Source organism: Chaetodon auriga, chromosome 1 (genome assembly GCF_051107435.1).
Source record: "Chaetodon auriga isolate fChaAug3 chromosome 1, fChaAug3.hap1, whole genome shotgun sequence".
In the NCBI taxonomy this organism is placed as follows: domain Eukaryota; kingdom Metazoa; phylum Chordata; class Actinopteri; order Chaetodontiformes; family Chaetodontidae; genus Chaetodon; species Chaetodon auriga.
Window position 1 is genome coordinate 8,620,557 of NC_135074.1, and position 20,653 is coordinate 8,641,209.

At 42.3% G+C, this 20,653-nt stretch overlaps 3 protein-coding genes across 3 annotated transcripts in view; all 3 read left to right on the forward strand.

The window, feature by feature from the left end:
- The first annotated feature begins 1,106 nt into the window (after positions 1-1,106).
- Positions 1,107-4,597, forward strand: cox5ab (cytochrome c oxidase subunit 5Ab). Its single transcript, XM_076743850.1, has 5 exons — positions 1,107-1,258; positions 2,552-2,668; positions 3,668-3,789; positions 4,139-4,261; positions 4,465-4,597. Exons 1-4 carry the CDS (start codon positions 1,186-1,188, stop codon positions 4,250-4,252), a joined length of 426 nt encoding a protein of 141 aa, XP_076599965.1. The 5' UTR covers positions 1,107-1,185; the 3' UTR covers positions 4,253-4,261; positions 4,465-4,597.
- A 959-nt stretch (positions 4,598-5,556) lies between these two features.
- Positions 5,557-12,755, forward strand: fam219b (family with sequence similarity 219 member B). The gene is made up of 6 exons (XM_076744719.1): positions 5,557-5,882; positions 6,429-6,537; positions 7,743-7,836; positions 7,953-8,030; positions 8,552-8,603; positions 10,037-12,755. Exons 1-6 carry the CDS (start codon positions 5,808-5,810, stop codon positions 10,184-10,186), a joined length of 558 nt encoding a protein of 185 aa, XP_076600834.1. The 5' UTR covers positions 5,557-5,807; the 3' UTR covers positions 10,187-12,755.
- Positions 12,756-13,576: 821 nt separating this feature from the next.
- LOC143328663 (AT-rich interactive domain-containing protein 3B) overlaps positions 13,577-20,653 on the forward strand; it is a 50,943-nt gene continuing 43,866 nt past the window's right edge. Inside the window, exons 1-2 of the mRNA XM_076743977.1 lie at positions 13,577-13,855; positions 15,149-15,781. Coding sequence (XP_076600092.1) covers positions 13,820-13,855; positions 15,149-15,781 — 669 coding nt within the window. The 5' untranslated portion in view covers positions 13,577-13,819. The remainder of the gene's footprint in view (positions 13,856-15,148; positions 15,782-20,653) is intronic.

Genomic DNA, 20,653 nt, shown 5'->3' on the forward strand with positions numbered 1-20,653 from the left:
TTTTCCCTTAAAATAATGCTCTCCACAGGCATTCATGATAAGAGTTATTTGCCACTGACTGGACCAATAATTGAAACCGCTTGTTGCACGCTGAGGACTCCAGGCTGTAGTCTTAGGTCAGAGCGCCCTCTGCTGGTGTCACACGCCCATGCGCTCTTTTCTCGTTTCAGCTGGGCAGTGATGTTAAATGGGCACTCCACCAATTTTACACAAGGTTTGCTAACAAGTAGCTGACGTAAGACTCGGATTTGTTTGTTTGTCTGTTTGTTTGGATTGAACTGACTCTTTGAAGGCGGTGTGTTCACCTCTGTGAAAATCTACATTCAACCTATGTCGAGATTTATGTCGACGATAGCAATATATGCTTTCTGGGATGCTATTCATAAAATCTTTAATTAGCTTTAGTAAGCTTTTTGAAAAGCTATAGTAACCATTTCACTGATGAAATGTTTAATCCTATAAAGTGCTCATATGTTCTTCTATTGCTTCCTTAATTATTTCTGTTTTTTCACAACAGAGAACTACAACAAACCTAATAAAAACAAAACAAAACAAAACAAAACAAAAAAACAGTCAAACAATGGAAATGTAAGCAAAAACGTGATCAAAATAATGATTAGTGATAGTAATAACTACTTAAAATATCTGTTTTATATGTAATTATTACACATTTATCACACGGTTCAACGTTTGTCTTTGACTCAAAGAAAATCAAAACACACTCAATCATAATTTACTTGATATTTATTTGATTTAAGATGTCATACATTGTCAGATTTCTGAATTATACATGAAAGAGCCTAATACTGTTTGTCAATATAAAGAAATACGTAGAAAGAAAGTCTATTGCATGTTTATTGCATTGTCCAGGTCAGGATACAAGCTATACACACAGTCTTCAGTAACAAGCTGCACTGAATGTGATAAACTTTTTCTCATTCAGCCTCAGCTTAGAAAACAAGCATTTATAACGATCTTTCAAAGATTATATTGCTTATTGTCAGAAGTAAAACACTTACTTGCTGTACGAGTATCACGTGATCAAAACACGAACCTATCGGCAACCTCGACACAGAACTTTCGGCTATCTCCGTCATCCACGTGACTGTCGACGTCCTCATCGTGTCCGTCCGTCCGCCGTCTCTCTCTTTAGCATACAGGTCAGTTAGCACCCAATACGGTACCATGTTCGGAGCCGTGTTCCGACTGTCAGCCGCAGGGGCCCGGACTTTGGTTCGGTCACGACCCTGCTACTCAGGTAGGACTGTCCGCTTTACAGCCGACCTGAAATTAACAAATCTCTGGAATAGAGGTGACTACATTAAGCTCGCTCGGCTAGCCGCCTGGCTTAGCTAAGTTATCAATGTGTGTACATGTGAAGGCTAGCTTCGGGTGACATTGACTTATTTTTATAGTTGGCTATCCTTGTGGTCTTGAAATTAATATTTTACTGCATTTCCACCTTTCATTAAATTATTTTAAATGAAGAGGCGCGAAATGAATTTCAGGAAAAATGTCACGACCTTGTGATGACCCTCCTCAGTTACTTCAGGAGTGTCAGTGACCGCAGCTTGTACGCAGCTGGTAGCAGCCCGCTCCAATGTCTAACTCAGACCAAACAGTTTATTATGTATATGGTCATATATTTGAAGTGTGCACATAGTTTCCTACCAAAATCTAGAGTTTGTTAGCTCGGTCGTCATTCGTCAGCTTGCACTCACGTTATGTGTCATTCATGCAGACCACGTCCCAGCTGATAAGGTGCACTCCACTCTTATTAGTTCAAAGAAACTGCATGCATATATTAAATATTAACTGCAATTAGCAGATGGTGATTATGATAGCGTCAGTGTGATGTGTTGGGGAGGTGAGATCGAGATGAACTCGGATATGTTACAGAAAAAAAAGGATTTGGAGTGAAGTCAGTTCCTGTTTGTCTGTGCCACATAAGAAAAAATGTCATATTGTTCGTATTTGCTTTGCCTGTGGTTCATGTTTGCGCTTTGTACAAGTCTCATGACCGAGCATTGGTGTATTTAAAGAAACCCACCTCATACACAAAGGCACACTGATAGGCCTGTATTATAAACAGCTTCTAAATGGGCTTCACAGACCCACAGCATCGACCGCACTGATGAACGCAGAGGACTTCCTTAAAGTGCTTCATGAACCCCTGTTGTGAATGTTTCCAGAGAGACACAGTCTCTGCTCCATATTTAATGCAGACGTTATCTCCATTTTGTGATTAAGCTTTGAAAGAGGAGCTGCACAGTTTTAACACGTCAGCGTATGTCACTGTATGTTTGACTAAGTTATCTCATGAGAAGTTTTGACTATTTTCTTCTTATTCTACGTCAGATTGTCTGTTATATTTTCCCGTGCTCACTGCTAATCGTACAAAAGAAGGTTTTTCAGAAAGAAATTGTTTTATGTCTACATTACATGTACTTGTGTTATCAGAAAAGGTCATGTAACTTCTTGAAATGTTTTGTATCGTCACTAGTATTTAAAAATGTTAAAGAAATCTCTGTATCTGCCTCATGTTTTTCAGCTCCATTGGCCTCCAGATGTTACTCCCACGGCGTGGTGGAGACAGACGAGGAGTTTGATGCCCGCTGGGTCACTTACTTCAGCAAGTCTGACTTAGATGCCTGGGAACTGAGGAAAGGTGAATTCTCTTCATATTCTGATTATGTGTTCTTGGCCCGTTGTTCCCAGTTTGGTCAGTCTTATTTTTCCAGTTTGAATTCATTTATAAATCACAACAAAACAATTCAGTCAAAGTATCAGACCTACATAAAGTAAATTTGGCCTAAATAATTGTTTGTTATAACTTCCCATGTGGTCCAGCAGTGGTGGCACTGGGGTTTGCAGGGCCCTATAAAATCCATTTTTATTTTTTCAAGATTCCTGTCATTTTTTTCTGAAATTCGGTGGTTTCTATTTACATTTTTCTGTTTTCTGTGTTTAAGATTTAAGCACGTGTCTAATCATGGGGTGGATCAATAAAATTTCTACAGTTCAACCAGAAAATATAACAAATTTAATGAATATTACTGAATTTGATACAACATAACATTGCACTATTTTTTATCAAATGGATCCTCTGCAGGACAGCCTGCATGTGCAGCTCAAATACATCTGGTAAGTGTGTCTGACGGAGCCTACTGTCATGCTGCACCTTGTTTACGATGCTTGTCCAGAAAGGGAAGCAGCTTTTTCTTTCAACAGACTATCTGACTCTGTGCACACAGAGATGAAGTCAACAAACTTGCGTCTTTTATCTGCACGTGGTTACACTTCTGAGGATCTGTTGAAGGGCTGAGCACTTGCTAGCTCACTGCCTCTCTCTCTCTCGTTCTCTCACACACAGGCATAGCTCTGTGTGTGTGTGACACCAAAACATAGCAGCATAGTTGTTTTTTTTTTCTGTTCTTCCCTCTTGGGTGTTGTGAATAATGGTATGGAAAACCCTGATTTTTTTATGTTGCATCCACATTTTGGCAATTTTCCAGGTTTGATTCTCACTGGAACATCCTATACCTGTGCTACCACTTTGTGGGTTTAATGGTCCATCAGATATAGCTTTTTCTGTCAGTTGTAGTTTGCATTTGCTCTTCTTATCATCACTGACTCATAGACTTTTTCCATTAATTTCAACCTGAAGGCATGAACACTCTGATTGGGTATGACCTGGTACCCGAGGCCAAGATCCTGGATTCGGCACTAAGAGCTTGCCGAAGACTGAATGACCTGGCCAGCGCCATCCGCATCCTTGAGGCTGTTAAGGTGAGCGACCATCCCTCTATTGGTCCATAGACCTGCTGTAACCCTTTTCACTGAACTCACCAAGTCAAGAATTTGAGAGGGATTTTATATTATCACACATTATGTGAAAAAAAGCAGTTTCAACAGAAAGAAATCACAAATAAAAATTGTCAGGTAAAAATGACAAATATATAACGCTAAAAATAACACATACAAACATATAGTGCAAAACCCCAAACAGCAAATGACTCACTGGACCATATTGTTTCGGACTAATTGACTGCTTGCTGCCAAGTTTGCCAGTATTGCCTCTGATGAAATGCCCCTCATTTGTAGACATTTTTTGTGTGCATTTGTGTGTGTTTTACAGGACAAAGCAGGCCCCCACAAAGACATCTATCCCTACCTGATCCAAGAGCTGAAGCCCACCCTGTCAGAACTCGGCATCTCAACACCAGAGGAGCTGGGTATTGACAAGGTATAGACTGTCCAGGTGAGACTGCGCTGTACCTTATTATTACCGGCACATGTTAACTGGGACGGTGATGTGGCTTCAGGTATAAACACTGAATCTGCCCAGTGCTGCCTCACATCCTGTGTGTGTGCTGGCCTGCTGCATGCATGTACAATAGATCTTGAATTATATTGCACAGTATTCGCTTGCCTCTGAGAATATCTTTCCTCCTCTTTCCTCAGGTCATTTGATACATGAAGAGATGACCTCTCCTGATTCTCTCCTGTCAAATATGTCTATATTGTTGATTAAACCCATGCTGTCCTGTTGTGTACAAAATGGTGGACCTAATAAAGAAATTCAGTAATTGAAGAATTGTGTTTTCTTTGGGTAAATTATTGAATGTTTTTATATATATATGTAACGGACCCTTTTTACAGCAGACATTTAGACTCATCATAGCGGCGAAAGCACAGGTGTAGATTCTCATTAATGCTGGCTGCATTCCATTTAGGAGTTCCCTGCTGCTGTGCATGCTTACTCACTGTCATAGCTTACTGGGATACTTCAATGGAATGGAGCCATTGTTCATGTTATTAGTTAAACCTTCTTGCTTTTCCTGCTATGAGAAGTTAAAATATCTGTTGTGACAAAGGTCTGCTGTGCATGGTGGGTTATAGACCATAAACAAACCACAACTACTTCTCCCATTTCAGAACAGAAAAACCAGCAAGTAAGGTGGTTGTAAGGTGGTTTTAAGGTCACAAATCAACATTGACTATTGACCCTGACCCTGTGGAGGTAGACGACCTGGGGAAAGATTTACCTCGCATCATGCGCATCATTAGTGTCTAAAAAAAACTTTCCTTCACAGTAGCCATGGCCCAGAGATTTCAGTTTGAGCCACATGGAGACAGCCCTCTCAAAGGATTCACCTCAGCTCTCAATGAGAGCGCTTCTCTCGTCCATCAGATGGCGACAGGAGGCTGGAAATGTCCAGCGATGCGCGACAGCATGCACTGATCTGCTTTCGACACTAAGCGGTAAATAAGTAGTAATTGCACCATTTGTATATCTTTGAAATACAGCACCACATGTTGTATGGAAAACCATTCTTCATAAGGCTTATTATTCTCATTATTTCCAGCCGACTAGAAAGTAATTTTTAAATCATCAGATTTTAAACGGTTTTACCTTTATTTTCAAGTTCCCTTCCAATATAACTTCCGTTTTCTATGTCGAACTGGAGGCTGAAATGTAGTGACGCTAGTAAACGTGGCGGACTTGTCACCATGGTTTTGTGAACCGAAACTACAAAAATGCTTACCTCTTGGTAAACATGTATTTAACATCTATTTAACATACATGACACACCCTTTGGAGAACTTTTTAGCAACGCAGGGTTTTATTTTGTATTTTTTTTCCGGAAGTAGTATAAACCTTGTCACTGCTAGCATAATAGCAAAGCTAGCTAACAGAAGTGCCTATGCCACCTGCCCCTGAGGAAAACAACAAAGTCCTGCGCTAGTGGGACGCCTGTCGTCATGGCTGTGTCGTGGTGTAAATTGTGACAACAAACGCCGAGATGATGAACGACATTATAGAGGAACCAGAGAAGGACACTCTACTGGAAGCGCCGCCGGAGTCACAAGTTTTGTCGGTAATGTCAGCGAGGGCTAGCTCGGCTAACGCTAGCTAGCTTGCTCAGAAAGACTGGGAGGCTAGCCATCTACCCTAGCTTGTGATTTCTGACAGTTGTTTAGATGAGACATGCTTTTGAAATTAGTGTCGAAAGGAAAGGTTTCGGTCGTTAGACATTGCCAAGTTTGACTGTAAATGATATCGAGAGAGGCGTATAAACACGTGAAACTGATTATGTCTTCCTGTGAACCGAAGGGACAGATGGAAAATTTGTTGGGGATTTTCGATTTTCAAAATGTCATCTGGCGGGTGAAATTTGGGGATTTACCACTGGAGGCAGACTTCACCTAACTCAGAAACAAGATCAAAATGAGTCAACATGAAACAAACTAATGTTTCTCATGAAGATTATGATTGAATCACACGGGAGTTGCCTTAATTGTTTCTTAAGACACATTTAGCCATTACAGCTTGTCATTTAGTTACATTATTGTGTTGTCACTGCCTATTTGCCTGCCATGTGTGAATATGAAATACAGATGATCCTTCATTTCTGCAACCTCAGGGGCCCATTAGTGGCACAAGACCTAAGACCGCTGATGGAGGAATCAGGCCTGTGGAGAAAAGAGGACCTTACATCATGTCCAGAGCTCCAGCAATCCACCTTAAACTGCGTAAGCATTTTCTTGACTCAGCATAACCAATACACAGGGCGTTATTATGCCCGTCGGTAGGTCAGGAGCCTTTTCATAATTGTTGTTTTTATGAGTTCAGCTGTGGTTCATACTGTTGTACACAGCACAAAATGGGGCAGCAAAAAAGTGCTGAAAGTGCAGTTAGCAGGACAGCAGAGCCTGAGTCATATGACATTGATGAGGTCAGTCGCCCTCAGTTTTGTGCAGTCTGGGTGTATAGAAAGCGGTCTACAAATCAACCATATTCATAATGTAGTCCACACATACTACTACATACCGCTGACTGACGGCTGGTCCTGATTCCATTTGGCGTCTATAAAAAAGACTTAGTGTAGCCGTACATCTGTGCCAGTGCTGGAAATGCCATGGATGTGGAGCATTTCCACACAGAGGAGAGGTGCTGTTTGGTTTCACGTAGGGTAAAGAGACAGTAGTCTGAATTAGATACTTATTTCTCAGACTCGTCTGTGTGAGTCTGAAGTATATCCACACACTGTGCTGTCAATGGAAAAGGGAAATGAAATATGCAGTGGAACCAAGTTTATCTGGTGGATTCTTTAAACATTACTGACTTTGGCATTGAATTTGAATTTGATGGGAGATATGTGTTAAATCCAGCTTGAACAAGTGTGCTTTAATGTTCATTAAATAAATATATATATATGTATATATATATATATATATATAAAGATTTTGTTTAATTGGAAAGATGAAATGGTCTTCATCTCCAGTTTGCAGTCTTGACTGCATCTGTGGCCCCCACACATCACAGCAGCTATTCTGGGCCTGTTTTCATTATCCCAATGTAGAAAATTGGTCTGAACTTACAGAAAAATGAACTCTTAAAATGATGCATATTTGGTTTTACTTGTGAAGAGGAATGACATATTTGATCAATTTTCCAAAGGTCAGGAAGTCGGCCTTATCTCCTCTGGGCCTTAGGGGAGCTGCTTAACCTGTTAGTATTACTAAGCAAGAGACAGCATGCAGACACATACCTGCAGTGGAGAACGATTAAGTCTTAATTTAAAATAACAACAAGTTTTTTTACGACCGTATTATATACTACACTGAGATTAGAGGGGTTTTTTTTCAAGATATGGTTTTCTTGACTCAGTAAACTTTGCCTTGACCATCATCCAGTCAGTCCTCGTTAGCACAAACATGTGTCTTGTTATTCACAGAGAAACACAGGGAGATGGCGAGGAAAGCACTGAAGAAGAAAGCCCTCTCACCAGGACCTCCAGTGCTGCATCAGCCCAGACAAGGAGGGAAGAGGTAAGGAGAGGAGGCATGAGGAGGAAAGAGGAAGCTGCTGTTTGTGATGTCACAATAATGCAGGGGAAGACATGTTTGTTTTGCACAAGTTTTACAATTTCTGCTTTTGCTTTTAGGACGGTGAAGTATAACAAGGGCTACGCTGCTTTGAGCCAGCATGCTGAGGACAGTTTGGTTGCACTGGACTCAGACAGGTGAGGTATACAGGAGATAACATGGTTGAAGTCCTGCTATATGCAGTAAATCGATCACTGGAAATACTGTTAACCACTAAGAAGTGGCGACAGTAGGCTTTCTTTCCAGACACAGTCTTTTCTTTATCAGTACCCAGAATGCTTTTTCTCACATGCTTTCCCATCTAAAAGATTCCTCACAAACAAAATCATGCTGTAAAATGATGATTTGGTCTGTTTATAGAGATGCAGTGAAGTTGACTGATCATTTGAGAGAACATGCACTAGTTCACCAGACTGTGTTCGCAAAATATGTCCCAAAGGAAAAAACTTTTTTTTTGTTTCTCCACTCAAAGAATGTTATGAGGAGCAAAACTCATTTTACGTGTGCAATCAGGTGTAATTACAGATTGGAGTCACACGTAATGTCTACGTTTAAGTCACCGTTTTATAACGTAGCCATTAAATCACGTCACCTGGACATTTACCAGTTCTAGTTAGAATTCTGCCATTTTTACTGTCTGTCCTACTTGTCCTTACAGTGAAGAAGAGATCGATTTCGAGCAGTATTCCTCAGGATACTCCTCAGCTGAGGTGAGTTAGCCCTATGGGACCGCATGGGACCCTCTTCACATGTTCTTAGAATCTCAGTTATCACACAGTCGAACTGGCTGGGTGACTCTAGCTGTGTGGGTGTGCAAAAACCAGTTTTTAGCTGATGGTGTATGTTCAATGATAATTGGTGTTATTACCAACCTGGGCTTTATTTTTCCATTTTGTCACTAACAGAATGCAAACACTTAACACACCGGCTTGGCTTGTCAGGTCAGCATTCACAGCTATATGTGTAACTTTGAAATCCTTGCAAACTCTTGACATTGCAACTATTCAGTGTCCGTGGAGAAAATAACATCTGTCTGCAGGACAAAAAATGAAAAATGACCAGTTAGTGTTTGTAGCACATTTGCACCGCAAGATTATTCACATTTTATAAACAGTAAACAGGTAATCGGTCAAAAGGAACCGGTTTGTCTCTAAGTACAAATGCTATAAGTGCATCAAGCATTTGGAATTTGGGCCAGATCTTATCTGCGTTAGCGTGCATTCATACTGTATGTGTTATAGGAACGGTATCTATTGAGTGAGCCTGTGTATGAGCAAATGTCAGAGCAAAGGATTTGTTTTTGACCTCATCCTTGTAGCCTCTGACCATTTCTTGACCTTGAAAGTACAGCCAGGTGTGTTTACTCCACCTTTCAGCAGAACCTTGAATTCAGTCTTACTGGTTTTCCCACATGGCTGTTGAGTAGACTCACAGCCCCCCATCCCAGCTAAATATTTCTGTTCTAAATTTGAAGGGGACCGGGCTTGGGTGATTCAAAAGTAAATAAAAAAAACAAATTTACCTCCACTGTGACATGATTTTGTAATGGCTAACAGTAATAAAGAGAGGTTTGGCGGCGTCACTGGCAACCCAGCTTGACCCCAAAGCTGGATCTATCATTGCTCAGGTCACTGTTTCATTTAATGTCCAAGTGCCTCAGGACAGTTTAAGTGAGCTCATAACACAATTCTGAGTATTCTTGTTGACTTCTGTGGCTTCCTTCTGTCGTAAACTACACAGCCACTGTGGCTTGAAAACACCTCACTTGTTTCGTGTTTGTTCACATTTTTTGAATATCACATTATAAACGGTATTTTGACGGCAGAGTGGAGTTTAACTGCCACAATTAGAGTGTAGCCAACGTGTTATTTAGGACCATAATGAACATCATACGTACGTATTGCTTTCATCCTCTGTATTTGAGGTAATGTGATTTAGCCCAGTTGCAGAGGGAAGAGGTAGCTAAACCATGAAACATATTTATTTAGTTTGGTTCACAGCAGCAGGCGTACTTTAAGTAATCATGGGGTATGAAAAGGTCGCTATAAACAGATTAACCAGAGTGAGATGTTTACTCCGTTTAGCCATTTTACTCTGATATGTGTGTGTGTGTGTTAAAGAGGTCCGTCTCTTTGCTCTGCAGGTCCATCCTGATTTAAGCAGGCAGCTGCTTCAGGACGGCTACCGTCTGGACGAGATACCTGATGACGAGGACCTGGACCTGATTCCGCCCAAAGCCATGGGCTCCTCTGTGTGTTGCTGCTCTGAAAGCCCGTCCTGTTCCATGCAGTGATGCTGGTGCCGTGACTCAGACCTTATAAAGGCTTGGCTCCAGCTCCTGTCTGTGACTAGTCACTGGTGCCTGAGGCCTTCTTTCTAACCCAGGACCCCTGCAGTGCTGCCTGAGGACTTCCAGCTCTGAAGCCAAACTCCTGTTTGTGCAGGACAGCCTGCACCGAAAACACTCACCACACATGAAAACACGGATGGACATAAGAACAGGCCTTATCCACTGTGACCCCAAAGCTTGATGTTTTTTTTTTCTTCTTTTTATAGGACTGCATGAAAGGCTAACTATGACACTGCTCCAAATAGAGTGGCTGAATAATTCATCATTTGGGATATGTCCGTGGTGACCCGATGCAGATGTCTTTTCCGCTCTGGTGGAGAGCTCTGCAGCTCTATAAGCATGACATACAGACACGTATGGTATATTGTGTTTTAATTTTCTGGCCCCTCTGTGAAGTTGAACTGTCCAGTTGTATTAACACAGTGTTTCTCAATTCCGGTCCTCGGGCCCCCCTGCCCGGCATGTTTTAGATATTTCCTGCTCCAATTCAAATGAGTGGCTCGTAATCAAGCCACTGCAGAGCTTGATGACGAGCCGATCATTTGAATCAGCTGTGGTGGAGGAGGGAAACATCTAAAACATGCAGGGCAGGGGGGCCCAAGGACCGGAATTGAGAAACACTGCATTAACAGTTCACTTAATCTGTCTGCAAAAATGGCATTTGCGTTTTATTCCAAAATGAGATAGATGTGTGTGTGTGTGTGCGTGTGCGTGTGCGCGTGCGCGCGCGCGGGCATGCGTATGTGTGTCCCAGAGCAAATGTTGCTATCTCACAAACCTGACATGAAGTGAAGGCGATAAGCCCGACTCCGGATTGTGTTACTGGTTCGCTCAAATCCTCTCACTGTAGAAGATATACTTGGAGAGAAACGGATCGTGAGAAGCTGTTCTCTGGCATGTGAAAGAGTGATCCCTACACTTACTAAATGTTACACTACAGCATGTGACACAACGTGTAAGCAGATGAGTTACTTAAGTGCTTTGGTAGATGAACCAATGACATTCGATTTGACCAGAGTTTACAATCTTTGTATTGTAAAAATACATTTTATTCTAGAAACCAACGTCTGCCACCTAAAAGAAAAACTGCTCAGAAAAGATTGGCGGTAGAAAAGCAAAATATCTGACAGATTCCCACACAGCAAGTCATGTTGTCATCTGAAGACACTGTTCATGTTTATGGTCAGTGATGTGTTTGTTTCAGGAAAGGGTGTGGGGATGGAAGGGAAGTATTCCAAAATGGATTTACATTGTTATGGGTTTTTTTTGGTCAAGATGGAGATGTAGCATTTTGAATTTGAACCCTTACCAGGATCTGATGTAACTCACCTTAAACACATCAGAGTGTGTGGTGGGCAGATTTGAGTTACATCGTTGTATTTATTTATTTATTCTTTTAGTATATTTGTTGGGGACACTAAAAATAGTTGTCACAGGTTAAATACAGTTAAATCAGATTTGTCTCCCCTTGTTATTTGTAAAGTATATTTACACACATCAGTTTAACCTGTGTTGGGAATTATTTTCTGTTTGTGTCATGTGTCAATCCTGAATCTTAAAAGCAGTGATTATTATTTGCGTTTGTTTGTCACTTTTTTTAAAAAATGTACCTGTTCACTCATGTTACAGTCTGGGTCATATTTTGCTCTTAATTGTTGGTGTTTATTTTGAGTCTGTGCATTAACAGAAACGTACAACATCAGAGCGAGTGATGGTGATCACTCTCCGGGGAGATTTTGTTGTGTGAGCGTGCAACTAGAAAGTAATTTGCCTTTCACATACATCTGGAAAAATGAAACTGCACGACTCTTTAAAGTGCATCGAGGTTTTAAATGCAGATAAATGTATGGCTGCTGTTTTACTTCCCTGCAGACCGCACTGTTATTCCTCATGCTGGCTGTTACAAGGTGTAACTCTGTCCTATATATACATTTTATAGCAGACCACTTGACCACCATGAAGAAGCTAAGGACTGGAAAGAGTAAGACATTTTGTGCAAGATAAAGTAGCAACCTGATTTGTACTTCACAGCTGGGATGAATCCTCAAATTCAGATTCAGGAAGTGGATTTTGTTCAAACCTCTGCGATGAAAATGTTCCATTATTAACATGAGTCATGTACACTATCTCCTCACAGCACTCTGTGGTTGTAATGTGGGTGATTTAGGAATAAAAGCTGATTCTACTGTTACGCAGAGTGTGAGTAACTTGATACAAGTGTGAGGTAATGCTTTAAGTGTAACAGCTGACCCCAGGCCTGGCTCCGCACGATGTTTTTATGTACACTAATATTGCACTTAACACCAGTGGTCAGTAGCAAGTACACTTGACTCACCTGTACTATGCAACTATTGGGACAATCTGCTTGTTATACAACATTGTGACGATATAGTGTTATTGAGTGCTAACTGCAATAACTGAAAAAGTTATTTTCTAATGGTAAACAACTAGTCTTTTTTATTTGATTGTACTGTTTATTGGTTTATATTATTAAATAAAACTATTATCTATACTTTCACGTGTATGGCTGTGATTCTAACCATTGAGAATCATTTCTGGTAGTGCTCGTGTGAAGAGGCAGTGTGTCAGTCCACCGTTTTGATTGTGGGATGTGAATGACTTTTATGTTTGTGGTTGATAAGAAGCAGTAACCACTGAACGTAGTGATCGTTGTGTCCACGGGGGGGCAGTGAGGAGCCGTGCTGCATCCTTAATGCAAAGCCGCTTGAATTATGCCTTTAAGTTGAGTCATTTACACATTGCATCATGGTCAATGTCACGTTATGAAGCACTCAGAGAAAGATGTGATGCTGGAAACGAATATAACTTGAGTATTTTGAATACCAGCCTCCACTGGCAAAACAATTTGGAAATTGGAAGTTCGTAAATATATTTGTAAATATATATTTTTAAGCCAACAGATTGCACTCATAAATGTATCTGACACTATATAACTCGTTCGCAATTCGAAAGCTTTGAAACGTGCTATTTACTTTTGCTTGAGGTTTTATATTGAGATTATGTGGCATAGAAGGCTCCCCAAGGCTGTTTGCGCTGATCTATCTACAATTAGCTATTCAGAACACTAAATGACATGTTGTACAATGGAAAAAAAAGCATGTTGACACAAAAATGAATAGATTATACGTAAAAGTCCTTCATAAGAGTGTCATGAAACTGAACAGGCTGCGAGACTTGTTGCTGTCGGTGGGCGGGCCTAAGGCTGTTGTACGCCATGTGGGGGGTGTCAATTGAAGGGGAGGAAAAAAAAAACGAGTAAAGGGAGTTACCTCAGCGCTCTCCGAGATATGAGATCGGGCCATTTTCCAGTCGTTCCCCTTTTCTATTAAAGAAGAAAATCAGGAAAATCAGCGGGCAAAGAACGCCAGAATCACAGTCACGTTTGAAGAGGTCGCCCGCAAAGAGCATACAGCGGCGTCCAGCTGGTGAGCAGTCTACAATCTACGGTGCGTGCACAGCGCTTCTGTCCGCGTGCGCGCGCGCGCGTGTGTTTACAAGCGTTTGAACGGCTGCCACAAACGAGGGAAGAAGGAGGATAAAGCCAACGAAGGAGGGATGGTGGACAACTCAGGCAGTAGTAAGGCACAAATGGTGAGTCGTGGTCCTGCTCGGCGTCCCTCCTCATTTATCTGACCTGTAACTAGCTGAAAAGACTCCGAAAGACGCAGTTCGCCCGTCTTGAGTTAGCGTAACGTTACGTTTTTCAAAAGAAAAAGAAGAAAACACTTTCAGAGCTAATTTGACTTTCATGGTGGGTTACTTTTCACTTGTTTTAAAATTTCACGACACTGTAATACCTTTTTAGAAAACGCTATAATGTTATTTGACTAAATTTGCTTGTTCGTACGGTAACTTACTTATCCTAAAACCTGTTGCGCTTAACGTACGTTATCCACGTATTTTGAGGATGTGGTAGCTAGCTAAATGCGGAAAAAGGTGAATATCTTTAAAGTTTTTGCGGATAATTTTCATCTAAATGATTGTCTCATTAAGATGACTGGAGATCACTTTACCCTCCCTTTGCTTTAACACTGAAGTTTGGAAGCAGTTTATCTCCCTCTCGGGTTAACTAGTTTGAACATTAGCTGTATAAATGACCATTTTGCTGTTCTTACTAAACCGCAGTAGTTTGGGCTAATGATTGTCTCCTTCCTCTGATAAAGGCATATAAACATTTTATTGGATTTGACTGGTGATAAATCACACTGCTACTCCTCCGAGAAGTCATAGTAATGCTTCAATCATTCATTTTTCTATTTTTCTTTTCTCTCTTGTTCGATTACATAAGAGTTTTTCGTGGTTGGCTTTTTTTTTTTTTTTTTTTTTTTTTAACGCGTAACATTAGCTGTGGTATCTGTGTGAGTCCATCAAGCTTAAAAGTGTTCTTCAGGGTTGCTTCGGCTACTTTTTAATGAGCCTGGTCACATTACTGTGGTAACAGTGTTTTGCAAGTGTGAGTTTTCTTTCTTCATTGTTTCTGCTTTTACACATGCTCAAGTCTTCGAGGTAAAAAATATGAGCCCTGGCCATCAGGAAGTATATATATTTTCTCTGTTTATATTAGCAAATCTAATTCAGATTTATTGCTGGGACGCTGAGGATATTCCAGCTCTTGGCAAACACAGACTCAAGTGACTTGATAGACAGAGAGCCAAGTGGACAAGTTTTACTACGACACGAACCTGATGAAAACTATGAGTTTAGGTCGTTTGCGTTTTGAGTGTCTAAATTGGGCTCTTTTGTTTCCGTTGTAACTTTGATTTTTTTTTGTGGGTGTTCATGGGTCTTGCACATGTCTCATTTCATCCTGTATAATGAGATAAGGGGGTAATTAGATTTCAGTATATGGTAGGCCATCCATAACTCCCTCTCTTCCTCCCACAGCCCAGCATGTCTCAAGAGCCTGGTGTGGCCTTTCCTCAGAGCACCTCTACAGGGGGGATGAAGCTGGAGGCAGTAATGGAGCAGCTCCAGCGCCAGCAGCAGGCCCGACTGGAAATGGAGCGCAAGGAGAGGAAGCTGCGAGAGGCCCATATCATGTACGCTCAGCAGGTTGCTGCCCAGCAGGCCATCCTGGCGGCTGCCCGGGCTTCTGGGGCCAGCTTCATGGGCAAAAGCCTGGCTGGAGGGGTCCCTGGTGGCGGGTTGCCTCCTCGGGTGTCCAATCAGAGCAGTGTGGACTCAGAAAGAGAGGATGACGAGGACAGAGGCCGGGATTCTGGGGATGAGGATGACGACAATGAGATGATGGAGGGGGATGAGGGCAGTGATGAGGATGAGGGAAGTGCCAGTGGTCTGGAGTTCCTCCGCAAGCAGACCCTCGCTTTGCAGCAGAGTGCCTCCCGTATCCCTGCCCGTCCGTTTGGCAGTTACTCTGCATCTGCACCCCAGAGGGCTGCGTCCCCACCTATCAGAGTGAAGCAGGAACCAGACGAGGGCCTGTCTCCTGCGGGGCCTCACTCTGCCACCTCTCCTAATGGACAGGCTGACTGGGGCTTTGATGATCACTTCAGACAGGTTAGTGCTCTGTCACGGCCTCTTGCCACACTGTGTCTTCCTTGTTACATCTGTTCCTGTTTTGGTCTTTTCTCAGTTATGTCTTCCAACATTGCCCTTCAATCTAAAACTGGCTTCCTGTCATGTCTATAGAATCAGGTTTATTCTCTCTAGAATGCCTTTATCATTGCAAGATTTCCCTCAGCCAATCTTAATATGTCTTCAAACTTGTGCTGTCTTTGTAAAAATTTAGTGAGTCATCACAGAGCAGTTGGAAGGATGAAGGTCTTCTCTGTCCACTACTCTCCTGCTGAGTGTTTTGTTTGATTTCTCAGTGCAGCCCCCTGCTGTGAGGGACTGCTTAATCTTGTATGTGGGACAAACCTCTCCAGCAGTATCTTTGTGAGACACTTCAAATCTCTGTGGATGGTTGACTGCCGATTGGCTTTTGTGACTCAAAATCTTCCTAAGTGCCTCCTGGCAGAGGGCCAGGATGGGGCACAACGTGTTCACACTCACTAGTTCTCTCTCTCTCTGCGCTCACATTCTGTGTGCGTGTCTCTCTTTCTATGTCCCTCTTGGCACTTTGCTCAGCCTCGGGTTTGGCTCCGATCCAGCTAGCGGAGTCAGGCAGGGCAGCTGCTGTGAGGCTGTGGGTGGTTGGCCGGGTCAGTTCGAGGATTTTGGGTGGGTGGGAAGCTTGGATGTAGTACACAGTAGCAACCCGTCACACCCCCCTCCAAGAGTTTCGGCTGTGTGCCAAGTGCACTTTCCCTTGAAGGTAAATATTGCCTCAGCACAGTGTTACAGAACGCTGGAATGCCTACTGGGAGCCAAGCTGAGCTACATGTGGTTTAGCATCATAGCTTGGGACATAGCAAGTTAAATAGACCTCAGCAGCCTGAGTGATATAAAACGCCCTCGTTGCACAAGAGTGGGTTGTGTCAAAGGACATATCTGAGCTTGATCAGTGGGCTGAGGGTGCTGGACTATCGTGTGTCTGGATTTTATTACTGTCTATTTAAAGGCAAATGTCAAGTTTGAATGGTGCTTCCCGAGACCACATTTCCAAATTTAGGGAAGCCAGCAGTATAGTGGTGGGAGGGGGAGCAGCAGCAGCAGTGGTAGTAGTTTTGGTAGTATTTTTTATTATTATTTTATAACAACTGGAGCCTCTGCCCTCACAGGGATCTGCTGGAGATGATTAAAAACATCAGTGTATTCTTGGATATGAATGTTGTACGAAATGGAGTGTCCCTGCATTGTTTGGGCTGCTCATTGTTTCTAGAGGTGTCAGAAAGAGTGGAGTAGTATTATTCTGCGACGTGGCCGGGCTTTGTGTGAACACTGTCAGAACAGAAGATCACAGCAGCAAAGTTGTCGCTGACCAGTGCCCTATCTGTGGCCCTGGTGTCTTTTATTAGGAGAGGTGGGCTGAACATGGGGGTTGGGGGAGGCATTATGGGACGAGAATTGGTCTGGCCTTTTTTTGTTTCCTCTCTTTTATCTTTCCTGTCATTATGTCAGCTCTGCAGTATTTAATGACGGCTCATCTCTTCAGGCAGTTTCAGGTTGCAACACGGTTGGGGGAGGGGGACAGTGGAGGCAGGGGAATTGTTTTTTTTTCTTTCTTTCGTTCTTTCTTTCCTTTTTTTTAGATGTCATTGTCTTCGGGAGGCCAGAGACAAGCCTGGCAGATGCCACAAATACCTACCCCCTGTAACAATGCGGGGAGCATATTTACTATGTTCTAAAAGCAGTGACAGGGGGAGATGGGATAACTAGTTAAAAGAGACAGATGTACAGAAGACCATTTACATGAACATTTACATTTCATGTAGTCCGTCATGTTGGGTGGAGACTTCTATCCAAAGCACCCTGTGTGCGAATGACCACTCTCATGTTCTTAAGCAAACCATACTTAAAGAATTTGGCTCCTGAGTTTGTCCAGAGCAGCTTACAGAGAGACAAAAAGGATAATAATGTCAATTTGTTTGTTCCCAAACATTTCAAGCAACTAAGATGATTGCAAAGGTTAGATGTAGCTCCTTGACAGTAGGTGGAAGATGAGTAACAGACTGCAGAATAAGAACGAGTGCACGTCCCCGTAGTAACAAGTTAATTGGTTATATGTAATTTGCCTCAATCTGCAGCAACACTTGACTGACGGCCTTTTGATTATTCTGTCTTATAGTCATCTAATCCTGAAATCCTGATAGTTGTGAGTATATATGAGTGGTGTGGGCCTATACAGGTCAATTTGGGGGTGGGGGGGGGGCAGACATGGGTAGCCAGTATTTTTGTGTCAGTGATGTATGTGTGGTGACCTCAGCCCTGTCCGAAACAGCGGAGTAAATAATTGTCAAACAAGGGGTTGGACAAAGGCATCGCGTGGTGAGAGAGCCAGGATGGGCAGCCGGCCGGCCTCAGCACTCTGGCCTCCACCGCAGTGGGACCGACGCTGCATGACCCCTGTAATCCACCCCCCAACCCCTCTTGCTCTCACACACACGCGCCTATAGATCCTGCCACTCCTTGCAGTAATCCCCTTGTGATTAATAGAGTTTTAATCATGGCTGCAGAACAAAGATTGTGCCTCATGGCTCACTATATTGGTGTTGACATAGCTTCAGTTGGATTGGCGGGATGTTGTAACTGAGAGATGTTGTGTGGTATGCTACAGGTGGTGTGAGTGCAGGGGCTTTTGTTCCACAGGTTTACAAGTTTCATGCTCTCAATGCTGTTTGTTCCTGCGCAACTCCACCTTCTGACAAATGAGACAGGGTGGAGGCAGTGAGCACAATATGTCTACATTTGCATTGCTGATCACAGAGGGAGCGATGACAAGGCTACAAGACAAAAAAAACTGATATGAGTTCTTTTCTCATTACATCACAGGGCAGAATAGTACGTTTTTGGAGTGCTTGCTAGGCATGAAACCAGGCATCCAGTTGACAGATTGCTGACCATATTGTAATTGTTTTAAATTGAGGTGTAGGTGGTCTTGTGTAATGATATCCCATGATTCAATGAAGAAAATTATGTTAACAATACTTAACATTACACAATTTGGTTCTCTCTTTCCTTGTGTCACATAGACTGTCACAACAGCCAAGGATGTTAGGTTAATTCATTTTAGTTGTACTTTTGCAAGTTAATGTATTTAGCAGGCTCAATTACAAGACGCTGGGTAATTACCCCCTGCAGGCTGATTAGGTCTGTAGTCTGTCATTTGGGTCAGATCAGACATGTTTTTAATCTGGAAATGCTGCAAACCTGGAAAAACCTGTCATTCCATCATTTAAAGCAAGTTAATCAGTGCAAAAGCAGAGCTCTCATTTGTCTGGCCACAGCAGAGGAACGCAGAACTAGTCTACAACTTGTGTGAGCCACACATGTGACACGGGAAAAGTGGGGACCAACAATGGCAACCAGACCACAGTAACCGGGCATCTGTTGCTGCTGAGCCCTGCCATCATTTGCCACCCTTGAGCCCTTCTTCTGCTGCTGCTCAAGCATTGAAGCTTGTCTGTTGAGCACTGTTGCATAATTTAGCTGTCGCCCCAGCAACACATCAGCCAGGAAGTGGGGAGCTGCATGGCTGCAGTGCAGAGATCAATAAGGATTGTGCGTGAGCTTTTAGAGGCAGGAATGTTTGGCCTCGTTTATGGTTCATTTATGATAAATGAGGAGGACATTGTATTTAGCAAATGGACTCATGTTTTCATTTTGACAGTGGAATAACTCTGCCCTTGTACACCCGTCCACCGCTGCAGTGTTTTTGTTAAGGTCGCTGGATGTGTGAGAAACATACAACAGTGTCACCAGTGTCTCAGTGGTGTTGTGGTGGAAGCCAGGAGGCCTAACTCCCTGGTGTCCTTGCTGTATACGCCAACCTGACCTGGTTTCTGCTTTTTGAATGTTATGTTGGTTTCTCACATGCCATAACTGTCAGTGGGTTTTAAATGGCGTACTTAGTCTTATTCAGTTTACTGGACTTCCTGTTATGCTGATGTAATAAGGCTGGAATTGCCATCTGACCCCTGTTTGTACAAACCGCCTGCAAATGGAGGCCATTCAAATGAGGAATAATGAGGGAGGCTGAGGTCCATTAAAACAAGTTGCAGTGCTTGTTCAGACTAAGCAGCATATGTATGGGACCTGTATTGTCTTTGCCATGCTCAAACTGTTGAGCTGCTGTAAACACTGGAAATAATACATTCATATCACAATGAATGCATTATGTCTCATATTTTACCTGACCAGTGATTGAAAGAACCAACTCAAATAGATATCTGTACGGTGTAAGTGTCAATCAATTCTTTAATTAACCTTTTCAAGCTACTTTTGTGATGCAGTTTAGTGGTTCCCCACATTTGAGGAATTTTGAGCAGTATGAGGAAAAGTACAGTTTAACAATTTAAGAAAGGGAATATCTTGTTAATCATCACAAATGTGCTTCTCATAAGAGATAAGATAAGGTAACACTTAATTAATCCCCCATAGCAGAAATTTGGGTGTTACAGGCAGCAGCAGTAGTATCAAAAAGTATAAATGTGCTGAGGCACGTGTAACTGTAATCTAAATGGAACCCTAATACATTCCCCAATTTTCCTTTTTTTTTTTTAACATTTATTCAATTTATTAACACTCTTTGAAAAATGCCCCCCTTCATTTCAACTCCAGTCAACTTTTTTGGTTTTCTATTGGCAAAAGCTGTGGCTAGTACCTGGTACCTGCTACTTTTAATTATTTATTTGTTTGTTTGTTTGTTTTTCGAGGGGGCACTGACTGTAGTGGAAAAAGAAATCAAGAAAGTACCTGGTACATAAAAGAGTCAAGGCAAGCCAAGTTGCACCATGCAGTGGAAACAAGGCTTTTAATTCCTCACCA